At 41.1% G+C, this 24258-nt stretch overlaps 1 protein-coding gene and 1 long non-coding RNA gene across 13 annotated transcripts in view; both read left to right on the top strand.

Annotated features, from left to right (window-relative positions):
- LOC134211039 (anion exchange protein 2) overlaps positions 1 to 6976 on the top strand; it is a 270760-nt gene extending 263784 nt beyond the window's left edge. For all 12 annotated transcript variants that reach the window (XM_062687581.1, XM_062687582.1, XM_062687583.1 and 9 more), the window contains one exon: positions 5235 to 6976. In XM_062687581.1, the coding sequence (XP_062543565.1) occupies positions 5235 to 5309 (75 nt within the window). In that variant the 3' untranslated portion in view covers positions 5310 to 6976. The remainder of the gene's footprint in view (positions 1 to 5234) is intronic.
- Positions 6977 to 8473: 1497 nt separating this feature from the next.
- Positions 8474 to 17727, top strand: LOC134211045 (uncharacterized). The gene is made up of 5 exons (XR_009978915.1): positions 8474 to 8526; positions 8589 to 8653; positions 8725 to 9087; positions 16630 to 17263; positions 17360 to 17727. It is a non-coding gene; the product is annotated as an uncharacterized LOC134211045 (long non-coding RNA).
- The last annotated feature ends 6531 nt before the right edge of the window (positions 17728 to 24258 follow it).

Raw genomic sequence — 24258 nt, 5'->3', positions numbered from 1 at the left:
CAGTTAATAACTGTGGAAGTGCTTAACCCGTTTCGGCCCGGGTTACGATTTCAAATTGTAAAATCTACCGTTCTCTTGTTTTTCGACCGATTTGCATGAAATTTGGAGGAAAGATGCATTAAACCCTATATTTTTGTGTAGGTGTATTGATTTGGTGATTGGGTCCTTGGGTACGGTTTTATCGAGGGGGTCCCCTGGGTCAAATGGGGTCAAAAATAGGTCAACTTCCTTTTAATCGTAGATAACAAGTAGTAAATACTCTCAATAATGATGCAATCGTTTTTATTCATCATTTTGCAATAGTGGGAATGGAAACTGCACGTTTGGACCTCCAAAATCCGGTTACAGATGTTCCGGGAACCTGGTTCCCCCAGGGAAGTGGTCACTTTTTGAGTTGTTTTGAAACCCAGCTTGCGACACATCAAACTTCATGATTTTGCAACACAAATATAATAGAAGACATTTGCAGAGCATCTGTGCACATTCGCCACTTCCAGAGGGTCCCTGGGAACCTGAAGCCCTCAGGGAAGTGGTCACTTTTTGATTGATTCTGAAACCCAGCTTGCGACACATCAAACTTCATGATTTCGCAACGCAAGTACAATAGGAGACATTTGCAAAACATCTGACCACATTGGCCACTTCCGGAAGTTCCCTGGGAACCTGGTGCCCTCAGGGAAGTGGTCCCTTTCTGATTGATTCCTAAACCCAGCTTGCGACACCTCGAACTTCATGATTTAGCAACGCAAATACAATAGAAGACATTTTCAGAACATCTGACCACATTGGCCACTCCCGGAGGTTCCCTGGGAACCTGATGCCCCAAGGGAAGTGGTCATTTTTTAATTGATTCTGAAACCCAGCTTGCGACACATCGAACTTCATGATTTTGCAACGCAAATACATAAGGGACATTTGCAGAACATCTGACCACATTGACCACTTCCGGATATTCTCTGGGAACCTGGTGCCCTCAAAAGAGTGGTCACTTTTTGATCGATTCTTAAACCCAGCTTGCGACACATCAAACTTCGTGATTTTGCAACGCAAATACAATAGGAATCATTTGGAGAACTTCTAACCACATTGGCCACTTCCGGAGGTTCCCTGGGCACCTGGTGCCCTCAGGGAAGTGGTCACTTTCTGATTGATTCCTAAACCCAGCTTGCGACACCTCGAACTTCATGATTTAGCAACGCAAATACAATAGAAGACATTTGCAGAACTTCTGACCACATTGGCCACTTCTGGAGGTTCCCTGGGAACCTGATGCCTCAAGAGAAGTGGTCACTTTTTGAGTTGTTCTGAAACCCAGCTTGCGACACATCAAACTTCATGATTTCGCAACACAAATTTACTAGGAGGCATTTGCAGAACATCTGTGCACATTCGTTACTTCCGGAGGTTCTCTGGGAACCTGAAAGCCCTCAGGGAAGTGGTCACTTTTTGAGTAGTTCTGAAACCCAGCTTTCGACACATCAAACTTCATGATTTCGCAACACAAATACAATAGGAGGCATTTGCAGAGCATCTGTGCACATTCGCCACTTCCGGAGGTTCCCTGGGAACCTGGTTCCCTTAGGGAAGTGGTCACTTTGTAAGTGGTTCTGAAACCCAGCTTGCGACACATCGACACACATCATGATTTTGCAACGCAAATACAATTGAAGACATTTGCAGAACATCTGACCACATTGGCTACTTCCGGAGGTTCTTTGGGAACCTGATGCCCCAAGGGAAGTGGTCACTTTTTGATTGAGTCTGAAATCCAGCTTGTGACACATCGAACTTCAGGATTTTGCAACGCAAATACAATAGGAGACATTTAAAGAACTTCTGAGCGCATTGGCCACTTCCGGAGGTTCCCTGGGAACCTGGTGCCCTCAGGGAAGTGGTAATTTTGTAAGTGGCTCTGAAACCCAGCTTTCGACACATCAAACTCCATGATTTTGCAACGCAAATACAACAGAAGACATTTGGAGAACATCTGGGCACATCGGCCACTTCCGGGGGTTCCCTGGGAACCTTATGACCCCAGGGAAGTGGCCGTTTAATTGGTTCTGAAAAACAGCTTGCGACACATCAAACTGAAAGATTTTGTTTTCTCCAAATAATCTACTGTGTGTTTCGGAGCATTCTTTTCTGCACCGAACTGGGAATCTTATCCAGCTTTGTTCAACATGGTCTTGCTTTTTAGCCGCGCATCTTATCGCACGGCTAAGGAAGGCCCCAAAATATCATATAGCATATTTACCCTTAAAAATTAGTGGCCTAATGTATCTAGATGCAGCGTAAGTATCTTTCATTGAATCTGTGTTACAAAACTATGATATTTGATGTATTGCTAGATAGCTTTCAAAACCACCAAACAATATCCACTTACCTGTGGCGAAGCCACGGGGGGGAGTTTTGGAAGAGACAAAATTTTTGGAAGAAAATTTTTTTTCGAACCAACCCAAACAATATTTTTTTTCAGAACACCCCCCCCCCCCTCGACCAATTTTCTGGCTGCGCTGTGCTGAAGACACCATGAGGAGCTTGATATGTCGCAAGCTGGATTACCATTAAAAAGTAATCACTTTTCTGGCTGCACAGGCATCTCGCGAAGCTCAAGAAGTATTGAATTGGTCTTGCTGTTCTGCTTATGTTGTCTATTGTATTCGTGTTGCAAAATCATGTATGATATATAGCAAGCAGGGTTTCATGACTTTCTGGGGGGAGGGGTTGTTTGGCGAGGTTTTCAGCGAATGACCCCAATGTCCCCAGATGCTCTGCAAATGTGCAAATGCCTTCAACTTCTTTATGTTACAAAATCATCAAGTTGGATGTGTCGCAAGCTGGGTTTCATAACCACCCAAGGTTGTGAAATGCAGTATGTTTACAGGAAACCTCCGCAATAGGTCATTGTGCCCAGATACTCTGCCAATGTCTTCTATTGTATTTGTATTGCAAAATCAGAAAATTTGATGTGTTGTGAACTGGGTTTCAGAAACATTCAAAAAGCGACCACTTCCCTGAGAGCTACAGCTTCCCAGGGAACCTCCGGAAGTGGCCAATGTGCCCAGATGCTCTGTAAATGGCTCTAATGTCTATAAATGTCTATTTGTGATGAAAAGAGCTGAAGTTTGATGTGTCACAAGCTGGGTATCAAATCGACTCAAAAAGTGGGAACTTTCCTTGGGGCATCATGTTCTCAGGGAACCTTCGGAAGTGGACAATGTGCAAAGATGCTGAGCAAATGTCTTCCATTGTATTTGTGTTGCAAAATCATGAAGTTTGATGTGTCGCAAGCTGGGTTTCAGAACCACTCAAAAAATGACCACTTCCCTTGGGGCATCAGGTTCCCAGGAAACCTCCAGAAGTGGCCAATGCGCTCAGAAGTTCTGTAAATGTCTTCTATTGTATTTGCGTTGCAAAATCATGAAGTTCGATGTGTCGCAAGCTGGGTTTCAGAATTAATCAAAAAGTGACCACTTCCCTTGGGGCAACAGGTTCCCAGGGAACCTCCGGAAGTGGCCAACGTGATCTGATGTTCTGTAATTGTCTTCTATTGTACTTGCGTTGCAAAACCATGGAGTTCGATGAGTCGAAAGCTGGGTTTCAGAACCACCTACAAAGTGACCACTTTCCTGAGGGCACCAGGTTCCCAGGGAACCTCCGAAAGTGGTCAATGCGCTCAGAAGTTCTGCAAATGCCTTTATTGTATTTGCGTTGCAAAATCATGAAGATCGATGTGTCGCAAGCTGGGTTTCAGATTCAATCAAAAAGTGACCACTTCCCTGAGGGCTTCAGGTTTCCAGGGAACCTCCGGAAGTGGCTAATGTGCACAGATGCTCTGCAAATGTCTTCTATTGTGTTTGTGTTGCGAAATCATGAAGTTTGATGTGTCGCAAGCTGGGATTCAGAACATCTAAAAAAGTGACCACTTCCCTGGGGGAACCAGGTTCCCGGAACATCTGTAACCGGATTTTTGAGGTCCAAACGTGCAGTTTCTATTCCCACTATTGCAAAATGATGAATAAAAACGATTGCATCATTATTGAGAGCATTTACTACTAGTTATCTACGATTAAAAGGAAGTTGACCTATTTTTGACCCCATTTGACCCAGGGGACCCCCTCGATAAAACCGTACCCAAGGACTCAATCACCAAATCAATACCCCTACACAAAAATATAGGGTTTAATGCATCTTTCCTCCAAATTTCATGCAAATCGGTCGAAAAACAAGAGAACGGTGGATTTTACAATTTGAAATCGTAGCCCGGGCCGAAACGGGTTAATGAACACTAAGCTGCGAGGCGGCTCTGTCCCAGTGTGGGGATGTAATGCCAATAAGAAGAAGAAGAAGGAAGCTAGCCCCATCAAACATCTGTTGGTTCCTCTGTGCAAGAACAGCTGATCTGGCCATAATAGGGTAGCAACAACGGGCGGTCAATCAAGCTCAAGCTGGAGGTGTTAAAATCACCCATTTTCGACTTCAGGCAATAAACTCAAGGTTGGCTTCCCGTACTGAACTGTCGTTATTGAAATGTTTCGTTGTTGACAACAGAAGAAAGAGTGGATGAAAGGGAAGAGAAAAAATAACTCAAAAGTAAGTTTAAAAATACTCAACGCTGTGTACTTTTTTTCTTCCGTGTATTCAGTTTTTCGGTTTGTTTAGGGTCATTTAATCGAAAGAGTCATTTGGCTGATGACCAAATATCGTATTTCCAAATGATCAAATAATAAAGAACAAAAAAATAATAATGAAGCATAAAAGAGAAAGAACAAAGAATAAATAATAAAGAATTAAGAATAGAGAAAGAAGAAAGCAAAAATAATATAGAATAAAGAATAATAATAAGGAATGAAAAGTAAAGAACAAAAAAATAAACAATGAAAAATAATTAAAAATACTTTCACAACTCACTTCTCATTTCTCGCTTCTAACATTCCATTTCTCATTTCTCTATTCTCCCTAGTCACTTCCCATTTCTTACCTCTCACTTGTTATTTCTCAATTCTCACTTCCTACTTCACTTTGCATATTTACTTCTCACTCCACAGCCTGACACAAATTTTCTCCTTGAATAGTAGAGAGAATTTGTTTACTGTACAGAGAAGTATGCAAAGTAGGCATGAAACGGATCAGGGATAGTCATTTGACCGTTTAGCCGTCATACAATCAAATACAAAATTTTACCACAATTTAGCGCCCATAACATTTAAAACTATTGTTTCGTATCATTACAGCTGGATGGCAGCCAACCCAACGAAGGTGCAGAAGATGAGCCTGACTTCTACGAACAAGCGCCAATTCCTGCTTAGAAACCTAAGTGGAGTAGTATTAGGTGAAATGTGCAAAAGATGTACAAGGAAAAATCCCTTTTGAATTATTTTTCATTGCCTATCACATTGAGTATGTTTGTTATGTTTGACCAATTAAGAACTCGTAGTTTGACACGATCATTTACAACTTGTATGGTAGAATTAGGATAAAATTCACAGAATGAAATCTATTCGTCCATGCATACATTGTTCACATAACAGCTCGATCGGACGAAACTTCTATGAAGTACAACACGGTTACGTTAATTATTCACCAGTTACTCATCGTTCACATAAATTTAGTAGAGTTGAGCGCAGGGATGGAGCTGGACTTAGCTTGAGTTGGACTCAATAGCCAACAGCTCACTTTAGAAGTAGATTTTTTTAAACTATACATACGTGTGGTGTTCTTTCCAACTACTTTATCCAACAGTTTCGATGCGCTATCATCACGCACAGCTCAGAATTATAAGCACTTTATACGTCGTCGTAATTGAATTTAAGCAATACACTTTTAGACAAAGTTTAATTGTACAGTCTTGAAATTCGGCTTCTAAACTGAGCTATCTGCAAATTATTCAAACTCAAACTAAATGATTGGCTACATCCTCAGTTAAGCGGTTAGAGTCTATACGTATATATTTTCATAAACACTTTCTATTGGTGATGCAACAAGGAAAACACCACTGAATAGCAACCATAAATTAGAAACATACGAATATTTTCTCTACGCTGAATTTACGTTTGAATAAAATTCATTCAAAGACTCAACATTAGGCTATGTCGAAGCAAAATTTTAAATAAATTAAATATACTTGAATTTGAATTCATCTTATGTAGACTAATAACGTTTCTAAGTAATAAACAAAGAAACTTTAAAGTGTCCAAATATGCGTATTGTGACATTGTTGAAGACAAACTTAGCAAAAAGAAAAATCTGAAAGGATGTGCAACAATCTGTGATCAGTATTACTTACAAGTGTAGAAAAAATCCTACTTAAAATCCCGCCCCTGTACAACAGAATAAACTTATTTAATTTCAGAGAACATAACATCCCCAAATTCCATGTAACAAAACGGTGCAAAAATGAAAAAAAAAACAAAAAATGTTACTTCAGAAAAAAAAATCAGGACTGTAGCGACCCACACAAGGAACGAATAATAGAGATGAATGTATTTTGTCGATATTTTAGATGAAACTGCTCCAAGAGCAATCGACGCTGAAAAGCAAAATCGCTCCGAAAGGGATCCATAAGTTACTTAGATGATGCATGCCATATAAAACTGTTTATTCGAGTGAACAATATATAAGAAAACACGTAAATAAAACCAACAAGGTAGAAAATATTATTTATAATATCTGAGCACATTGGGAGAAGGGGAGCGATCTAAGGTAGAAAAAGGATTGTCGCATATAAAGTTCACATTTAACTCGTAGTTAGCACTTATTAGCTCCTTAAATTCGAAGAGAAAACAAAACATTCTTTAGACAACCCAGTACAGTTGCTATATTTTAGTGAAGCGTAGTTAAACTTGGTAGAGTCAGTACATTCTTACTAGTATGAAGTAAACAAAATACGATACTTAAAACCGCTTAACATAATAGAGATTGATAACTGCATCCTATTGAACAAATCAAATAAAACAAGTTAGTGAAACACCCTAAATGATGTGTAATATTTAAATAGAATTGAAAGAATTGTAATCCCTGGAAGCATTTTTTACGTTTAACATGCATATGCATGTCTTAGGTGCCGGCCAGAGTAAACGTGACGTGATGAAAAATGAGTTTGCCTCTCCTTTGAGTCAATAAAACTCACGAACGGATAGATTAATAAAATTAGATAGATAAAAAAATATTTTCTCACTAATTGATTCATCTTGAAATTAACTCAAAGAGTTTGCAAATTTGATGGGGAAAGTTGAAAAATTGTCAAATTACATTATTACGGCAAGATGGGAGGAAACATAATGAGATCACAAAAAAAATACAAATAAATCTCATTACATTATAATGAGATCACATTAAAATTATTATTTGAGCGTTTGCTCAAATTCAAATAATCTTTATTCTAGTTAGGGGGAAAGACGGCTTTGGCAGGTTTTGTTCTATTATTGTCAGGGGGTTTTTGTCGACCAAATTTTATGAAATTTGGCCACAATATTCTTTGATATGCAAAGAATGTTTAGGCCAAATTTGAGCATGATCAGGTCCGTTGGTCCGTTCATGGGTTCTGACTACCGTTAGATGTCAGCGCCGATACGAAAATCATCGTCGGCGGCGTTTGTCATAATTTTGTTCGGCGAAGGCTTGGCGATTTATTTATTACGTTCGTAACGTAAAGCTTTTTTTCCCAGGATATTTTTAAGACATTAACGGGATAATCTTTTTATTTCTCCGGGAAAATCTAATGAACTGTGCCAGGAGATTTTTCCAAGTTTTTCAAATTTTCATCAGGGCAGACTCTAAAGTTTTCACCGGAATTTCATTGAAATTTTCACGGGAAACTGTTTAGAAGTTTGCCTATCCCACCAGCCAGCTCATTAAAACTCAGATTCGCCTATATGGGTGTCAGTATGATAGTTACAATCAACTGTGTGTACAAAAAATAGTAAACCAATGTAACAAGTACGTTTTCTTATTTAATTGAATCCCATGGAAAATCTAAAATAGAATTTCATAAGTTAGAAACTATTGCATGAATGTTCGTTTTGCTGAATAAGATCCCTAAAGTTAGTCTCCACACAATCGCACACCTCACGCCTTCGAAATGGTTGCATCTGGCATACAAGCTAATCAAGTGAGTTCCCATTACCAGTTACACACGCTAAACATGAGACCCAAGCCAACCGCGCGTCATTTCGCTATGCAAATTAGCTTGAATAGAGGGACAACGACCCGCAAATGCGCCATTCAAAATACATTGACCTTCCTTATTCGACTTTGGACTCTACTTCCAAGATCGGAGAGGATTTGACTGGATGTTTGAAAGCCGTCAGAAAGAGATGTCGCGATGCCCGCTAAATCTTTATGTCCAATTGCGAGAATTAGCGTTCGTGATATTATCTTCGGGTAATATCACGGCAACCGGGGATTATTTTACAGATTCGCAGTTAATCTGAGGCAATTTCCAACTCTAATCGATCACTTCGATTCGATCAGTGGAAGAGGCAAAAGTGGTCCGTATTTGTTTCGCGTCGTGGTGTAATTTAAAATGTTAGTTGTGACATGGTAGCTTTTTGTATGATGTGTTAACTTTTCCCCCTTTGTTCCCCTAGTTGATCGTCAATCAGTAATTTGTTCGATCTCAGTTGCGGCAGTGCGTGTTACTAGTTTAGGAAAGGTAAAAGTGCGATATAATTGCAACCTAGTTAGGTCCCCAACCAAAAGTGCGTGTGCGTTTCTTTTAATTAGGTGCGAGGCAGCGAAGCCATTTGCCGTTACACCACCATCCCATTAGAGACCGCTTTTGACCCCACTCGTCGGCGTCGAGGTAATCCCGGGGCACACGTGGCCGGAAGAGGGCCGCGTCACGTTCCTTTTACGCGCCCTAGACAGGCAGGCTCATCCAACTCATCAGCGTCCAACCGACAGCAGCGAGAACTATTGTTCGACGAACGGACGCATGTGCCGCGTTCAAGCGTAAGACCACGCGCCAGGTGAGAGAGTCATCAACGATCGACACGTAAAGCCGTCGACATCGGGCCGGAGTAGTGCGTAAGCTCTGTGTGCTCAGCCGCCGACTCATCACCATCCAACCATCCACGTAAAACCTAGGTAGTGAGTATTTGCATGCATTTTGTACTGTGAACGTCCATGCGCATGAGGCAATAAATTTCAAGTACATAATTGCCTCCGTTAAATGATTTGTACATGATCAGCGAGTGAATGAACGGGTAACGCACAAACAACACGCACGATACACTGTAGGTTGCTGGGGATTAGATAGTATGCGATAATGTAGCTAGATGTTAAAAAGGGAAGAAGAAAGGCCTAGGCAAAGGAATAAACGAGATGTAATAAAGCTCTTTGTTTGACTGTATTAAAGCTTCGTGTTATACTTGATGTATGTGAATGTAGAAATTATAGCGTACAGCATACTGCTATTCGTCTCGAACTTGATGAAGTAGATTCCCGTAAATGTAGACAAACAGTTAGTCATCTGAGAGGGGTTCCCATGTCTTTTCGCGGACGAATCATCAATTTCCATTTGTAGTCGTGATAACTTTTCATTCTAAAGCGTGATTTATTCGTTTGATTGTGGAGAGCTGGGCCAGTGATGAAAACTTATTGTGAACGGTTAATTGTCTTTGGAGCGGTTCTGGTAGTTGCACGTACGTGATTTAGAGTCTTGCGGCGTCGATACGCTCACGCTAAGTACGACGGTTTTGAGACAACCAGTCACTTCCCTCCCCGATTTCGGGAAACATTGACCCTATCCTCTGGATAGTCTCAGGCCGGGCAAACCTTAAACTGGTGGGTGGTCTCCTTCACGGAGTGGCGCTTAAGCCGCCCATTTAACCGGGGAACGTGACGGGTTGGCGGGTTATACCAATCGGTTTACATGTTGTGCATACGCGAGTACAGCTTCGCACTGCCGGCGCCCCCACGAGTCGCAGTTGAGCGCTGATAGTTACTATCAACTCCCCCAAAGCTAACATGTTGTGCATCCGCGAGTACAGCTTTGCACTGCCGGCGCCCATATGGGTCTTGATTCTGCATTGAAAGTATTCTATTGTTCACCTAAAATCGCATTCCAACATACCCTGAAAACATATTTTATTTTGGGATACTTTGGTCATACAGCCCTGCCGTCCTGTTTAGTCACGCTTAGTCGACAACTAAGAAGCTTTCCTCTAAAGCAAAATTTTTTGTTGGTCTATTTTAGCTCATTAAAACTCAGATTCGCCTATATGGGTCTCAGTATGATAGTTACAATCAACTGTGTGTACAAAAAATAGTAAACCAATCGGTTTTACTGACATATGAATTTTTTTTCTCGTCGAGAATTTCCGGAGTTTCCACTAAACAAAATTTCCTTGTGATTTTTTTATGTTTCACAAATTGAGGTGAACTAGCCTAGGGCTAAAAACCTCATTAATAAAGATTATAATAATAAAAGTTTCACAAAAACTGGATTTTTTTTGGATTTCCACGCGAAATTTTTTATGTTGTCCATTAATCATTCTTCGGAAATTCTACGAGAAAATTTTCAAAAGACGAAGGGTCGTTTGGTTGTAAATCATTCGGTGGAAAGTCATTTGACCGAATAATACATTAAGCCGAAAGCTATCTAGCCGAATTCCATTTGTTCGATACGGTTATTATGTGGAAAACGGTTTGACGGTACGACCAAACTAGTCACTTGGCTGAAAAAGCCATATGCTCTAACAGGTCCTTTGGTCGAATAGGCCTCTTGTCGTCGAAAATTCCATTTGACCGGAACAGCAGAAAGGGCAATTTGGCCGAAAATGTTATCCAGCTGACAGCCATTTTTGAACAAATGAGCAGTCGGAGTAAACGTCTTTTTCGGCCAAATGACATTTTGGGCCAAACCGTTTTCGACCTTATGTCACCTCGTCCCGACAAGCAGCATTTTCGATACAAAACGATTTTTTTCGAAAGCTTGGACAAACAATACTTTCGGCAATATATTAATTTCGGCCAAATGGAAATTTTAAGCAAAACGACCATCTAGGCCTTTTTGGCTAAATCACCTATTCGATTAGACGACTTTTCAGCCAAATGACCTGTTCGGTCGAATGACATTATCGGCCATATGTATATTTCGGCCAAATGCCAGTCGAGTTTCAGATTAATGACATATTCGGCCAAACATTAAACGGCCCTTCCCCGTCAAAACAATTGATTTCAACGTGAAATTATGTGGATTTCAACAGGAAACCCTTGGAACTCTCCGTAGGTAATTCTTTGAGATTCCCAACGGAAATTCTTTATTATTAAATTATATTATTATATTATTATATTATTATATTATTAAATTTCTGGAATTTTCACCTGGTGGGCTTTGTGGCCGTGTGATTAGTCGTCTAAGCGTATTTGCAAGCCATGGAGTTTGAATTTGATTCCTGCCCTAGTAAGGAGAAAACATTTCGTGAAGCGGAAAAAACTCCGCTGGTTCACTGGGTGCTGTGTGAATGTCCTGCCCGTTGTCTAATGCTAAGTGTTAAGTATTCAGTAGGGATCCTATAATGAGAGATATGCGAAAGCGGCCATTGTAAGCCAATCGAGCATTGAGAACTGTCAAAACGTGAGCCAAATGAACGTTGTTATTGTTGCAGATTGAGACGAGGTTGAGAGGTATTGAGATAGATTTTAAGAAAAGTTTCATCGAATAAACAATTTGTTTTAATTTCGCGAAAAGAAGTAATATAGTTTTTGTATCGTGTTTCGCCTGTTTGTATTGCACTTTTATTTTAGTGATAAAGCTTATTTAAACACAGTTAGTGGACAGACAAACATAATCCAAATTGTTATCAAATGCAAAGTCATCTACAAGCTTCAACACTTTGCGCTGCGGCAACTGCTGGAAGCGTTTGCTAACCAAAATTACAGCGTTGCTTAATCGTCTGGAAAAGTATTTGCATATCTCTCATTATAGGATCCCTAGTATTCAGTCAGTACGACCTCTGGTCGAGAATTGAACTACTGGAAGTCTACTTTAGGTACCACACACCATGTAGGGGAAGGTGGTCGGCAAAAGTTTGCTATGTTGATGTCTAAACATTGATAATTGATACATTTTTAACCGGAAACATCATCGAAAACCCACTAATTTCTTAAATGCACGGAAGCAGAATAGGCGATCATTGTCCTATTTTGTTACAGTTTAGAACAAACGCTTGTTGCGAGTTGAGTTTGTCCCAACATTTACAAAAAAGGACAATGGTGTTGTCATTGGCAAAGTGGTAGTTTTACATTCACTGGCACTGGCTGTTATATATCGGAAATTAGAAAAGGGGACCAAGTCTTCCCAGTCTCTCCTACTGCTCACACGAACCGATCCGTGCAATGGCTGCATCCTTAATCACTATGTACGCTGAATTCGACTTCACTTCAATCTTCCCTCGGTATCGTTCATTCAGCGGATTAATTAGGATATGCGAATTAGTTAATTTCATTTTCATTTTCATGATACATAAGGACGAGGTCTCCCGCGTAAATCCGAGAACTTACACACTTAAAATAGATGTCGCTGTTCGGTAATTTTTTTGACAAAAAACTATGGTAAACATAACAAATTACAGTATGTTCGGTTAGCGAGATTAGTTTTACCGGAAATCTGTAACATTTTACCGAACAAATTGTAATTCCAAAATTATTTGACAGAGTTCGGTATTTCAACTTACAGTTCGTTCTGTAAAATCTAATTGTTGCCGTACATGGTAAATTGTGTACTGAACATACAGCAAAACCAATTAAGTATTACAGAATTTCGGTAAAGTGCTAATCTGTCAAATTGTCAAAACATTTTTTTTCAATCAGCAGCTAGCGTTTGCTTCGAAACCGAGTTGGAAACATTGAGAAACGATTTGAATTCTTAATGCCGATAGGTCCTTAGACGTGCAAGCATCCACTGGCTGAAGTTGTTGATTTGCCTTTTTAAATGCTGGCACACTCAAGACAGCATTTTTTCGGGCTAACAAGTCCCCAATTAAAAAACCTCTATCGGCCATGACAAAGTCTCCTTCCTCAATATAGTCTAGAATTCCAGACATTTCTGTTATTTGTTTGTCAGAAATTCTTCCTCCAAACGCTTCTGATATAAAAGCATAACTACCAGACGGAGTAATACCAGCCAGTATTTTCACTGTTTTATGGTGTTAATAAAAACTAGGGTAAAGCGACCTATTATGGAGGGGTTAATTCAACAAATTCTTTAAAAAATTACCTGTTGGTCTTTTTCCACATTGCAGTAGTCGAATAGGTTGCTCGTTAACTATAGATTCGTAAATATTACGTCATTTGTGCTAAACTTATGTTGTTTTGTTTTTATCACAATAAAAACAAACTACCGCAATAATAGGACGCAGTTGCCTATTGTTGCGACATTTTTTCAAGGTCAGTCCTATTGTTGCGGTATTGCATGCAATTCTTATGGAAATCGATACCACAACAATAGGACCTTAGCACTACCGCAATAATAGGCTCAAAGGATACAAAATTTTTAATGGAAAATGTTGATTTTTCATAATTTTGAATACAATTTCGTCAAACAAACGCTGTTCTAGTCGTTAATTCGATGAGTTTTAGCGTATCCACAATTGTTTTTATGCTATTATATCCAGAATGGACTATTTTCACACTACCGCAACATAAGGAACTTACCACAACGATAGGACGTTTTACCCTACACACTTAAAATAGTTTACAGTCTACGGTAATTTTTTACCGAACTTTCAACAGCTGAACGTTCGGTAATCAGTTCGGTAAACGAAACGATTACAGTTCGTTCGGTAGTTTAATTTTGTGTTGATCTGTCAAAATGAACCGTACAGTTCGGTAATTTAAAAAGAAAAACTACCGAACGCTACGGTACTTTTTTGTTTTGGAAGGGAATAAAGGTATGAATGTTCAATGTTTTCAATTATAGTTTAATGAAACAAAATACAGTTGCGGTTTCAAAAATATGATTTTATTCAATTTGCCCTAAACATTTCCCATACACGGTACAACGGGTAAAAAACGCATTTCAATTCTTGTTTCACGCTAAAGGATTCTATAACCACACGCGATGTCTCCATTGCTGGGCGACTGCAAGCTGGGCGACTGTAGCCATTATTATGAAAACGTTAATAGAACATTCCGACCTAAGTACAGTCGCATCGCGTGTGTTTTGGGGGCATTTAATCTCCGCTTTGAAGAATCCCGAACGCATGATTTTTTCAGACAAAAAATTCACTGAATGACGATCCTGAAAAGAAAATATTGAGTTGAAATACAAACCGAGTTGATCGTCAACAAAAATACCTTTTATGATTTCTCCTATCGGCGCCCGAGCGTGATTTTCCATAAAGGAGACAATTGTTGACCGTTCCTTACAAAAAATAAATCACCCGCCAGCTGCAAACACTTTCGGATTCGTATCAATAATGGCTTTAACAATTTGACAGTTAAACCTCGTTTACCGTAGTTCAGTAATAAAAAAATAATTCTACAGTTTGTTCGGTACTTATTTTACCATATACTGCAATAACCTGAGTTTACCGAACAAACTGTAACTTCGGTTACTGAATTCAGTCAAAAAAGTCTGGAGTTACAGTTTGTTCGGTAATATTTTACCAATATCCGGTAAAATAAGTCAAACCAACCGACCTTACTGTAATTTTTAATGTTTACTGAAGTTTTTCGTCAAAAAAATTACCGAACAGCGAAATCTATTTTAAGTGTGTATATACGTTAGCGTTCGCCATCATTTCTCGCTTAACTTTTCAAAAGGTCCTAAGTAACATTTTTTTAATGAATTAATTTGAATAGCGCAATCAACAGAACAACATGAAAGCTTTTGATTGCAGCACTCAAATTAATTCATGAAAAAAATGTTACTTAGGACCTTTTGAAAAGTTAAGCGAGATTTCCTCGGAAGGCTTCGGAAGGCTGAAGGCATATGCTTTTTTTAAATTTCACGGGAAGGCCATTTCACCAAACCCGACATGAATGGGTAAATGCAGTGGATCGTGTTGAAAATTTTGTCAGCTACTGTGCTGTGATGCAAATTATAAGTAAGTCCAAGCGTACATAATGGCTCACTGAGTCGTATCTTTCTTAAAGCGAGTACAAACACCCGTTCTTTTGTGTCGCATGTATTACTTTCTGGCAAGTCAGCTTTAACTGCCTCATACAGCAAACGCAATACACGACCTGATGAAATTTCAGTTATGTATTTGCATTTCTTGTTATCAGTCTCGAGATGCATGACTGAGTATCTTGTTGAATCTTCAGCTGCTGACAATTTCCTTCGAAGGTCCTCCACTGAATTTGCGAGCTGACGATTTTCGTTGAGCAGTTTACCATATCTAGTCTCATGCTTAATGGAATCACGTAGCCAGCTGGTGGTCGTTTGCGTACTCACATCTTCCTTGAACGTTTCGCCACATGTGATATCATCAGCACTAGTATTAATGATGTGACCTTCCACTATTCCACGAAAAAATGAGCTCTAAAATTATATATTCAGATCTATTATTACTCAAATAGTACCTGTCGTCGTTGAGTATGATTTCCGTTTCCCAGCAATCACCCAGTCTAAATGCACTGCAAACAGCATTCAAATCTGGTTGAACAGACTGAATTCCTCTGCTGATAAATCGGCCGGGGCCAACGGTATATTTTCATATCCTTGCCAGTGCTGCAAAGTGTCACCGTACAAGTCACGCAAAGCGCGACAATAACAAAATCCAGGTCATGTGTCAAGCACTCAATTGTGATGCTCAATGTGGATCTCACATGCTTGGTGTAACGATCACCATGAAAGTGACATTTTAGCAACTAGCGCTTGGTCACTCACCATGTCTTCACTTCTTCTGCCTGTGATCACCAGCATGAATGATAGGAAAACTTTCCTGATGTTGTGGTTGTCATATCCATGTCATCTTGACTATCGTGATGATCACTTGACCTATGCGGTGTTTGGTTCGAAATCAACGCTCGACAGCAATGGAATAATCCACTTAGCGGAATTAATGGATTTTTGCTGTGATAAAATGCATGAAGCCAAAATAGAATTTTTGGGAACATTTAAGTGTTCTTATTGTTTATATTGACTTTTTGTGCAATATTTTAAGAGTTGCTGTTAAAAGAAAAGTACATACATAGTTTTTCCAAATTTGATCCAGACTATCTTTTGAAAAAGGCCAAAATTTTTTTATTGGTTTTTTCAAATGGATACAATTAAAAAACGACGCATCCTACAAAAAAATGATGTATGGGTGACTATCGCAAAATCAGTCAAAGTTTCTAATGGCGGTAAGCTCCAACAAGGATAATACGCCAATCTCGTATTATCCTCGATTTCGCTAAGCTTCATGATGTATTATCCTCGATTTTAATCTCCGATTATAAGTTAATACGCCGATCTTGGCATATTAAAGTTAATCCGAGATTTTCGAATAGTACGCAGCCAAAACGAAATCGCTGTCACACACACAAATGCACCAGCATCAAATGTCAGATTTCGGGTTTTTCTTGTTTTTGTGTTGCCTGTTCAAACTGAAGAAAGTGTTCATTTTTCTCTAAATTTAATGTGCATACTATTTTAGAAGTATATAATTAAATAAAACAAAACTACTGTTTAAATAGTAAGTGCGACGTTGTGCTGCTGTTGAATTCGGTCACAAAGGAAGCGGAAGAGCCCTGAAAGATCGAACCCTCCAGAAACTAGTGGACGTCATTAAAACAATTTCTGGTATTTTCGCCGACGGACGGTTCCGGTACTGTTAAGTTGAATTATTGAAAACGCTCGAGAAGTTCTTCATTTCCTTCTGCAAGTTCTGAATCAGGCCGTTCAAGTGCTGGACGAACGATCTGCGGAGGAAATACGGAGCTACATCAATGAGGGCCAGCCGCACGAAGAGTTCCGCAATGAGAATGTTTTCATCGTCCATCAGAAGAAGGCGGGTGAGCTGAAATCAAAATTGAATGAAGCAAAAACCTCTGTTGAAATGCTAGGCGAACGAACTTCGATTTCCGCAGGAAATCTAGAACAGCTGGAGAAAGAAAATGTTCCGCACGAGTTCTTGAGAGCCCCAGACGAGCATTCCGCAAGAGAGACCCCTAGTACAGCTGCAATTCCCTGCCGAAAGGTTTCATAGCGCATACAGTAAACGGCCGAAGTTAATTCGACGAATAATTCCATGAAGAATCTGTCGGCATTTGATGAGACCTCAATGCTTTCGAGCAACACTCCGCTGAAGGAGAAGGGCGATTCTGAGTGGTAAGCGTTTTATTTAACCAATTAATAACAATTCTTCGTGAATGATAGTATTACCAAATATGTACCATTTGTGTGACCCTAATATTCTTTTTCCAGTGATGTGGTTCCAGCATACCGATTCGGAAGATATTAAACGACTGATTTTTCCATGAAGGATAACATTGGAAAATACTATTTGTGGACCTGCTCTTGTTGTACCGTAGACGACGCGGATTGAAGCTGGAGTCGCCGCTTGAATTCGACGAACGACATCGGAGGCTTTGTTCACCTATATAGGGGACCCAGTACAGACGATGAACGTTATATCATCGGATACAAGCAATTGGTTCCTGATAAAGGATTGATGCATTTTTTAGATATAACCTTCCTGTGATTGTTCTTTGATATGTTAGATAGATTGTTCTATGTAGTTGAGCATTCAATAAATTATGCCTAATTCAGATCAAATCTTTGTTAATGCTTTTCAGACAGAAAGATTAGGATTGAAAACATATCCTGAAGCAGAATTTGTACTTTTTCACCACCACCAAACACAGAGGTGTATTATCGAGTTCTTTCTTCTTAAGTTCCATATCATTGATTGAATCTCAAATGTAAAAAGGATCCCAGTTTATTGTTCGAAATCCACAAACCATTTTTATTAAAATTCGATCAAATTCAATCAAAATGCCAATTAGTGCAATTGATGTAGGTAACATGTAATTATCTTATAGAATTATGATAAATGTCATTAATTTTCAACATCAAAATGATTAATACATTTTAATCAACATTTACGTGCATGGAAGTTTTGGAGAATTCTTTTTGGAGTTCTGAAGAGTTCCTCTGGGAATTCAGGTGAATCTTCCTAGGAGTTCTGAGTTCTGGAGAGTTTCTCTGGGAGTTTTGGAGAATTCTGCTGGTTCTGGTCAATACTTTTAGAAGTTCTGGAGAATCTTTTAGGAATTCTGGAGAATTCTTCATCCGTCTTTGGGAGATCCGGAGAATTCTGGGAGAGTTTTCTGCTATTTCTGCAGAATTCTTCTGGGAGTTTTGGATTGTACCTGCCGGAGTTCTGTAGAATCCTTCTAGAGGGTTTCTTTATAAGTTCTGAAGAATCCTATATAGAGTTCTAAGGTTCTGGAGTACTGAAGCCCTTATGAGAGCCCTACAAATTCGTCCAGAAGTTTTTCCAGAAATTCCTTCGGAAGTTCCTCCAGGAATTCCTTTGGGAGTCACTCCAGGAATTCTTTTGACAGTTCCTTCACGATTTTTTTGACAGTTCCTCCAGGAATTCCGCCGGAAGTTCCTCCTGGAATTCTTTTGGAAGTTCCACCAGGAATTCTTTCGGAAGTTCCTCCAGGAATTCCTTCGGAAGTCCATCCCTGAGCTCTTTTGGCAATTCCTCCAGGAATTATTTCAGAAGTTCCTCCAGAAATTTCTCCGGCAGTTCCTCCAGAAATTTCTCCGGAAGTTCCTCCAGGAATTCCTCTGGAAGTTCCTCCAGGAATTTCTCTGGAAGTTCTTCTGAAAGTTCCTCCAGGAATTCCTCTGGAAGTTCCTCCAGGAATTCCTCTGGAAGTTCCTCCAGGAATTCCTCTGGAAGTTCCTCCAGGAATTCCTTCGTAAGTTCCTCCAGGAATTTCTCCGTAAGATTTCTGGTGGAACTCCTGGAAGGATTCATGGTGGAACTCCTGGAGAAATTCCTGATGGAGCTCCTGGAAGAATTCCTTGTTGAACTCTTGGAAGGATTCCTGGTGGAACTCCTGGAACGATTCTTGGTGGAACTCCTGGAAGGATTTCCTGGTGGAACTCCAGGAAGTATTCCTAATGAAACTCATAGAAGATTTCCTGGTGGAACTCCTGGAGGAATTCCTGATGGAACTCCTGGAAGAATTCCTTGTTGAACTCTTGGAAGGATTCCTGGTGGATCTCCTGGAAGGATTTCATGGTGGAACTCCTGGAACGATGCCTGTTGGAGCTCCTGGAAGAATTCCTTGTTGAACTCTTGAAAGGATTCCTGGTGGAACTCCTGAAAGCATTCGTGGTGGAACCCCTGGAAGTATTTATGGTGGAACTTCTGGAAGGATTCTTGGTTGAACTCTTGGAAGGATTTCTGGTGGAACTCCTGGAAGGATCCCTTGTTGAAATCTTGGAGGGATTCCTGGTGGAACTCCTGGAAGGATTCCTGGTGGAACTATTGAAAGGATTTCTGGTGGAACTCCTGTAAGGATTTCTAGTGGAACTATTGTAAGGGTTTCTGGTGGAACTATTGTAAGGGTTTCTGGTGGAACTCCTGGAAGGATTCTTGGTGGTACTCTTGGAAATATTTCTGGTGGAACTTCTGGAAGGATTTTCGGTGGAACTCTTGGAAAGATTTCTGGTGGAACTCCTGGAAGGATTTCTGGTGGAACTCCTGTAAGGATTTCTAGTGGAACTATTGTAAGGGTTTCTGGTGGAACTATTGTAAGGGTTTCTGGTGGAACTCCTGGAAGGATTCTTGGTGGTACTCTTGGAAATATTTCTGGTGGAACTTCTGGAAGGATTCTTGGTGGTGCTCCTGGGACGATTATTGGTGGAGCTCCTGGAAGCATTCCTAATGTAACTCATGGAAGGACTCCTGGTGGAACTCTTGGAGGATTTCCTGATGGAACTCCTGGAAGGATGCCTTGTTGAACTCTTGGAAGGATTTCTGGTGGAACTCCTGGAGGAATTGCTGATGGAACTCCTGTAAGGATTTCTGGTGGAACTCCTGGAAGGATTTCTGGTGGAGCTCCTGGAAGGATTCATGGTGGAACTCCAGGAAGCATTCCTAATTAACTCATGGAAGATTTCCTGGTGGAACTCCTGGAGGAATTCCTGATGGAACTCCTGGAAGAATTCCTTGTTGAACTCTTGGAAGGATTCCTGGTGGAACTCCTGGAACGATTCTTGGTGGAACTCCTGGAAGGATTTCCTGGTGTAACTCCAGGAAGTATTCCTAATGAAACTCATGGAAGATTTCCTGGTGGAACTCCTGGAGGAATTCCTGATGGAACTCCTGGAAGAATTCCTTGTTGAACTCTTGGAAGGATGCCTGGTGGAATTCCTGATGGAACTTCTGGAAGAATTTCTTGTTGAAAGGATTCCTGGTGGAACTTCTGGAACGATTCTTGGTGGATCTCCTGGAAGGATTTTATGGTGGAACTCCTGGAACGATGCCTGGTGGAGCTCCTGGAAGGATTCCTTGTTGAACTATTGAAAGGATTCCTGGTGGAACTCCTGAAAGCATTCGTGGTGGAACCCCTAGAAGTATTTATGGTGGAACTTCTGGAAGGATTCTTGGTTGAACTCTTGGAAGGATTTCTGGTGGAACTCCTGGAAGGATCCCTTGTTGAAATCTTGGAAGGACTCCTGGTGGAACTCCTGGAACGATTCTTGGTGGAACTCCTGGAAGGATTTCCTGGTGGAACTCCAGGAAGTATTCCTAATGGAACTCATGGAAGGATTTCCTGGTGGAACTCCAGGAACTATTCCTAATGGAATAGATGGAAGATTTCCTGGTGGAACTCCTGGAGGAATTCCTGATGGAACTCCCGGAAGAATTTCTCTTTTTTTTATTGTCTTCATTAATGAGGTTTTCGGCCCTAGACCGGTTCACCTCAAGGAAGAATTTCTTGTTGAGCTCTTGGAAGGACTCATGGTGGAACTCCAGGAAGCATTCCTAATGAAACTCCTGGAGGAATTCCTGATGGAACTCCTGGAAGAATTCCTTGTTGAACTCCTCGAAAGATTTCCAGTGGAACTCCTGGAAGGATTTCTGGTGGAGCTCCTGGAAGGATTTCCTGGTGGAACTCCAGGAAGTATTCCTAATGGAACTCATGGAAGATTTCCTGGAGGAATTCCTGATGGAACTCCTGGAAGAATTTCTTGTTGAACTCTTGGATGGATTCCTGGCGGAACTTCTGGAACGATTCTTGGTGGATCTCCTGGAAGGATTTCATGGTGGAACTCCTGGAACGATGCCTGTTGGAGCTCCTGGAAGGATTCCTTGTTGAACTCTTGAAAGGATTCCTGGTGGAACTCCTGAAAGCATTCGTGGTGGAACCCCTGGAAGTATTTATGGTGGAACTTCTGGAAGGATTCTTGGTTGAACTCTTGGAAGAATTTCTGGTGGAACTCCTGGAAGGATCCCTTGTTGAAATCTTGGAAGGATTCCTGGTGGAACTTCTGGAAGGATTTCTGGTGGAACTCCTGTAAGGATTTCTAGTGGAACTATTCTAAGGATTTCTGGTGGAACTCCTGGAAGGATTCTTGGTGGAACTCTTGGAAAGATTTCTGGTGGAACTCCTGGAAGGATTTCTGATGGAACTCCAGGAAGGATTATCGGTGGTACTCTTGGAAATTTTTCTGGTGGAACTCCTGGAAGGATTCTTGGTGGTACTCCTAGGAAGATTCCTGGTGGAACTCCTGGAAGCATTCTTATTGGAACCCCTGGAAGTATTCATGGTGGAACTTCTGGAAGAATTCCTGGTGGAACTCCTGGAACGACCTGGCGGAACTCCTGTAAGGATTTCTGGTGGAGCTCCTGTAAGGATTTCTGGTGGAACTCCTGGAAGGATTTCTGGTGGAGCTCCTGGAAGTATTCATGTTGGAACACCTGGAAGGATTCTTGGTGGAACTCTTGGAAAGATTTCTGTTGGAGCACCTGGAGGAACTCCTGATGGAACTCCTAGAAGAATGCCTTGTTGAACTCTTGGAAGGATTTCTGGTGGAACTACTGTAAGGATTCCTGATGAAAAATCTCGAAAGATTTCTGGTGGAACTCCTGGAAGGATTTCTTGCGGAGCTCCTGGAAGTATCCATGGTGGAACACCTAGAAATATTCTTGGAGGAACTCTTGGGAAGATTTCTGGTGGAACTCCTGGAACGATTCCTGGTGGTGCTTCTGGGAAGATTCCTGGAGAAACTCCTGGAAGCATTCTTGATGGAATCCCTGGAAGTATTCATGGTGGAACTTCTGGAAGGATTCCTGGTGGAACTCCTGGAACGATTCCTGGTAGAGCTCCTGGAAGCATTCCTAATGGAGCTCATGGAAGGATTCCTAGTGGAACTCCTGGAGGAATTCCTGATGGAACTTCTGGAAGGATCCCTTGTTGATCTCTTGAAAGGATTCTTGGTGGAACTCCTGGAAGGATCCCTTGTTGATCTCTTGAAAGGATTCCTGGTGGAACTCCTGTAAGGATTCCTGATGGAACTCCTCGAAAGATTTCCAGTGGAACTCCTGATGGAAGGATTTCTGGTGGAGCTCCTGGAAGTATTCATGGTGGAATATTTGGAAGGATTCTTGGTGGAACTCTTGGAAAGATTTCTGGTGGAACTTCTGAAAGGATTCATGGTGGAACTTCTGGAACGATTCCTGCTGGTGCTCCTGGGAAGATTCCTGGCGGAACTCCTGGAGCATTCTTGATGGAACCTCTGGAAGTATTCATGGTGGAACTTCTGGAAGGATTTCTGGTGGAACTACTGTAAGGATTTCTGGTGGAACTCCTGCAAGGATTCCTGATGGAACTCCTGGAAAGATTTCTGGTGGAACTCCTGGAAGCAGTCTTGATGGAACCCATGGAAGTATTCATGGTGGAACTTCTGGAAGGATTCATAGTGGAAGTCCTGTAAGGATTTCTGGTGGATCTCCTAAAAGGATTTTTGGTGGAACTCCTGGAAGTATTCATGGGAGGATTCCTGGTGGAACTCCAAGAAGGACTCATGGCGGAACTCCTGGAAAGATTCTTGGTGGAACTCCTGGAATGATTCCTGCTGGAGCTCTTGGGACGACTTTTGGTGGAACTCCAGGAGGACTCCTGGTGAAAGTACTTGAAGCATTCTTGGTCGAACCCCTGGCAATATTCATGGAGGAACTTATGGTTGGATTAATAGTGGTATTCCTGGAAGGATTTCAGGTAGATCTCCTAAAATGATTTCTGGTGGAACCCCAGGAAGGATTCATGGCGGAGCTCCGGGAAAGATTATTTGTGGAACTCATGGAAGGATTCCTGGTGGAACTCCTAGCGGAATTCCTGATGGAACTTCTGGAAGTGTTCATGGTGGAACTCCTGTAAAGATTCCTTGTGGAACTCTTGGAAGGATTCCAGGTGGATTTCTTGGAGGAATTTCTGATGGAACTCCTGGAACGATTCTTGGTGGAGCTTGTGGAAGGATTCTTGGTGGAACTCCAGGAGGAATTCCTGATGGAGCTCCTGGAAGGAATCCTTTTTGAATTCTTTCAAGGGTTCCTGGTGGAACTCCTGGAGGAATTCCTTATGGAACTCCTGAAAGGATTGCTTGTTGAACTCTTGGAAGGATTCACGGTGGAAATCCTGGTGGAGCTCCTGGGAGGATTTCTGGTGGAACTCCTTGAAGGATTCATGGTGGAACTCCTGAAACGATTCCTGGGAGGATTCTTGGTGGAACTCCTGAAAGCATTCTTGGTGGAACCCCTGGAAATATTCATGGTGGAACTTATAGAAGGTTTCATAGTGGAAGTCCTGGAAGGATTTATGGGAGGATTCTTTGTGGAACTCCTGGAAGGATCCATAGTGGAACTCCTGGAAGGATTCTTGGTGGAACTCCTGCAGGAATTCCTGATGGAACTCTAGGAAGGACTCCTTGTTGAACTCTTAGAAGGATTCCTGGTGGAACTCCTGGAGGAATTGCTGATGTAACTTGTGAAACTCTTGGAAGGATTCATGGTGGAACTCCTGGAGGAATTGTTGATGTAACTTGTGAAACTCTTGGAAGGATTCATGATGGAACTCCTGGTAGGATTCTTAGTGAAACTCATGGAAGGATTCCTGGTGGAGCTCATGGAAGGATTCTTGGTGGATCTTTTGGAAGGATTCCTGGTGGAACTCTCGGAAGGATTCCTGGTGGAACTCTCGGAAGGATTCCTGGTGGAACTCTTGGAAGGATTCTTTGTGGAACTCTTGGAAGGATTTCTGGTGGAAATCTTCTAAAAATTTCTGGTGGAAGTCCTGGAA

Source organism: Armigeres subalbatus, chromosome 2 (assembly GCF_024139115.2).
Source record: "Armigeres subalbatus isolate Guangzhou_Male chromosome 2, GZ_Asu_2, whole genome shotgun sequence".
Lineage (NCBI taxonomy): Eukaryota > Metazoa > Arthropoda > Insecta > Diptera > Culicidae > Armigeres > Armigeres subalbatus.
The sequence above is the reverse complement of the archived record's forward strand: the minus strand, read 5'-3'. Positions and strand labels throughout refer to the sequence as shown.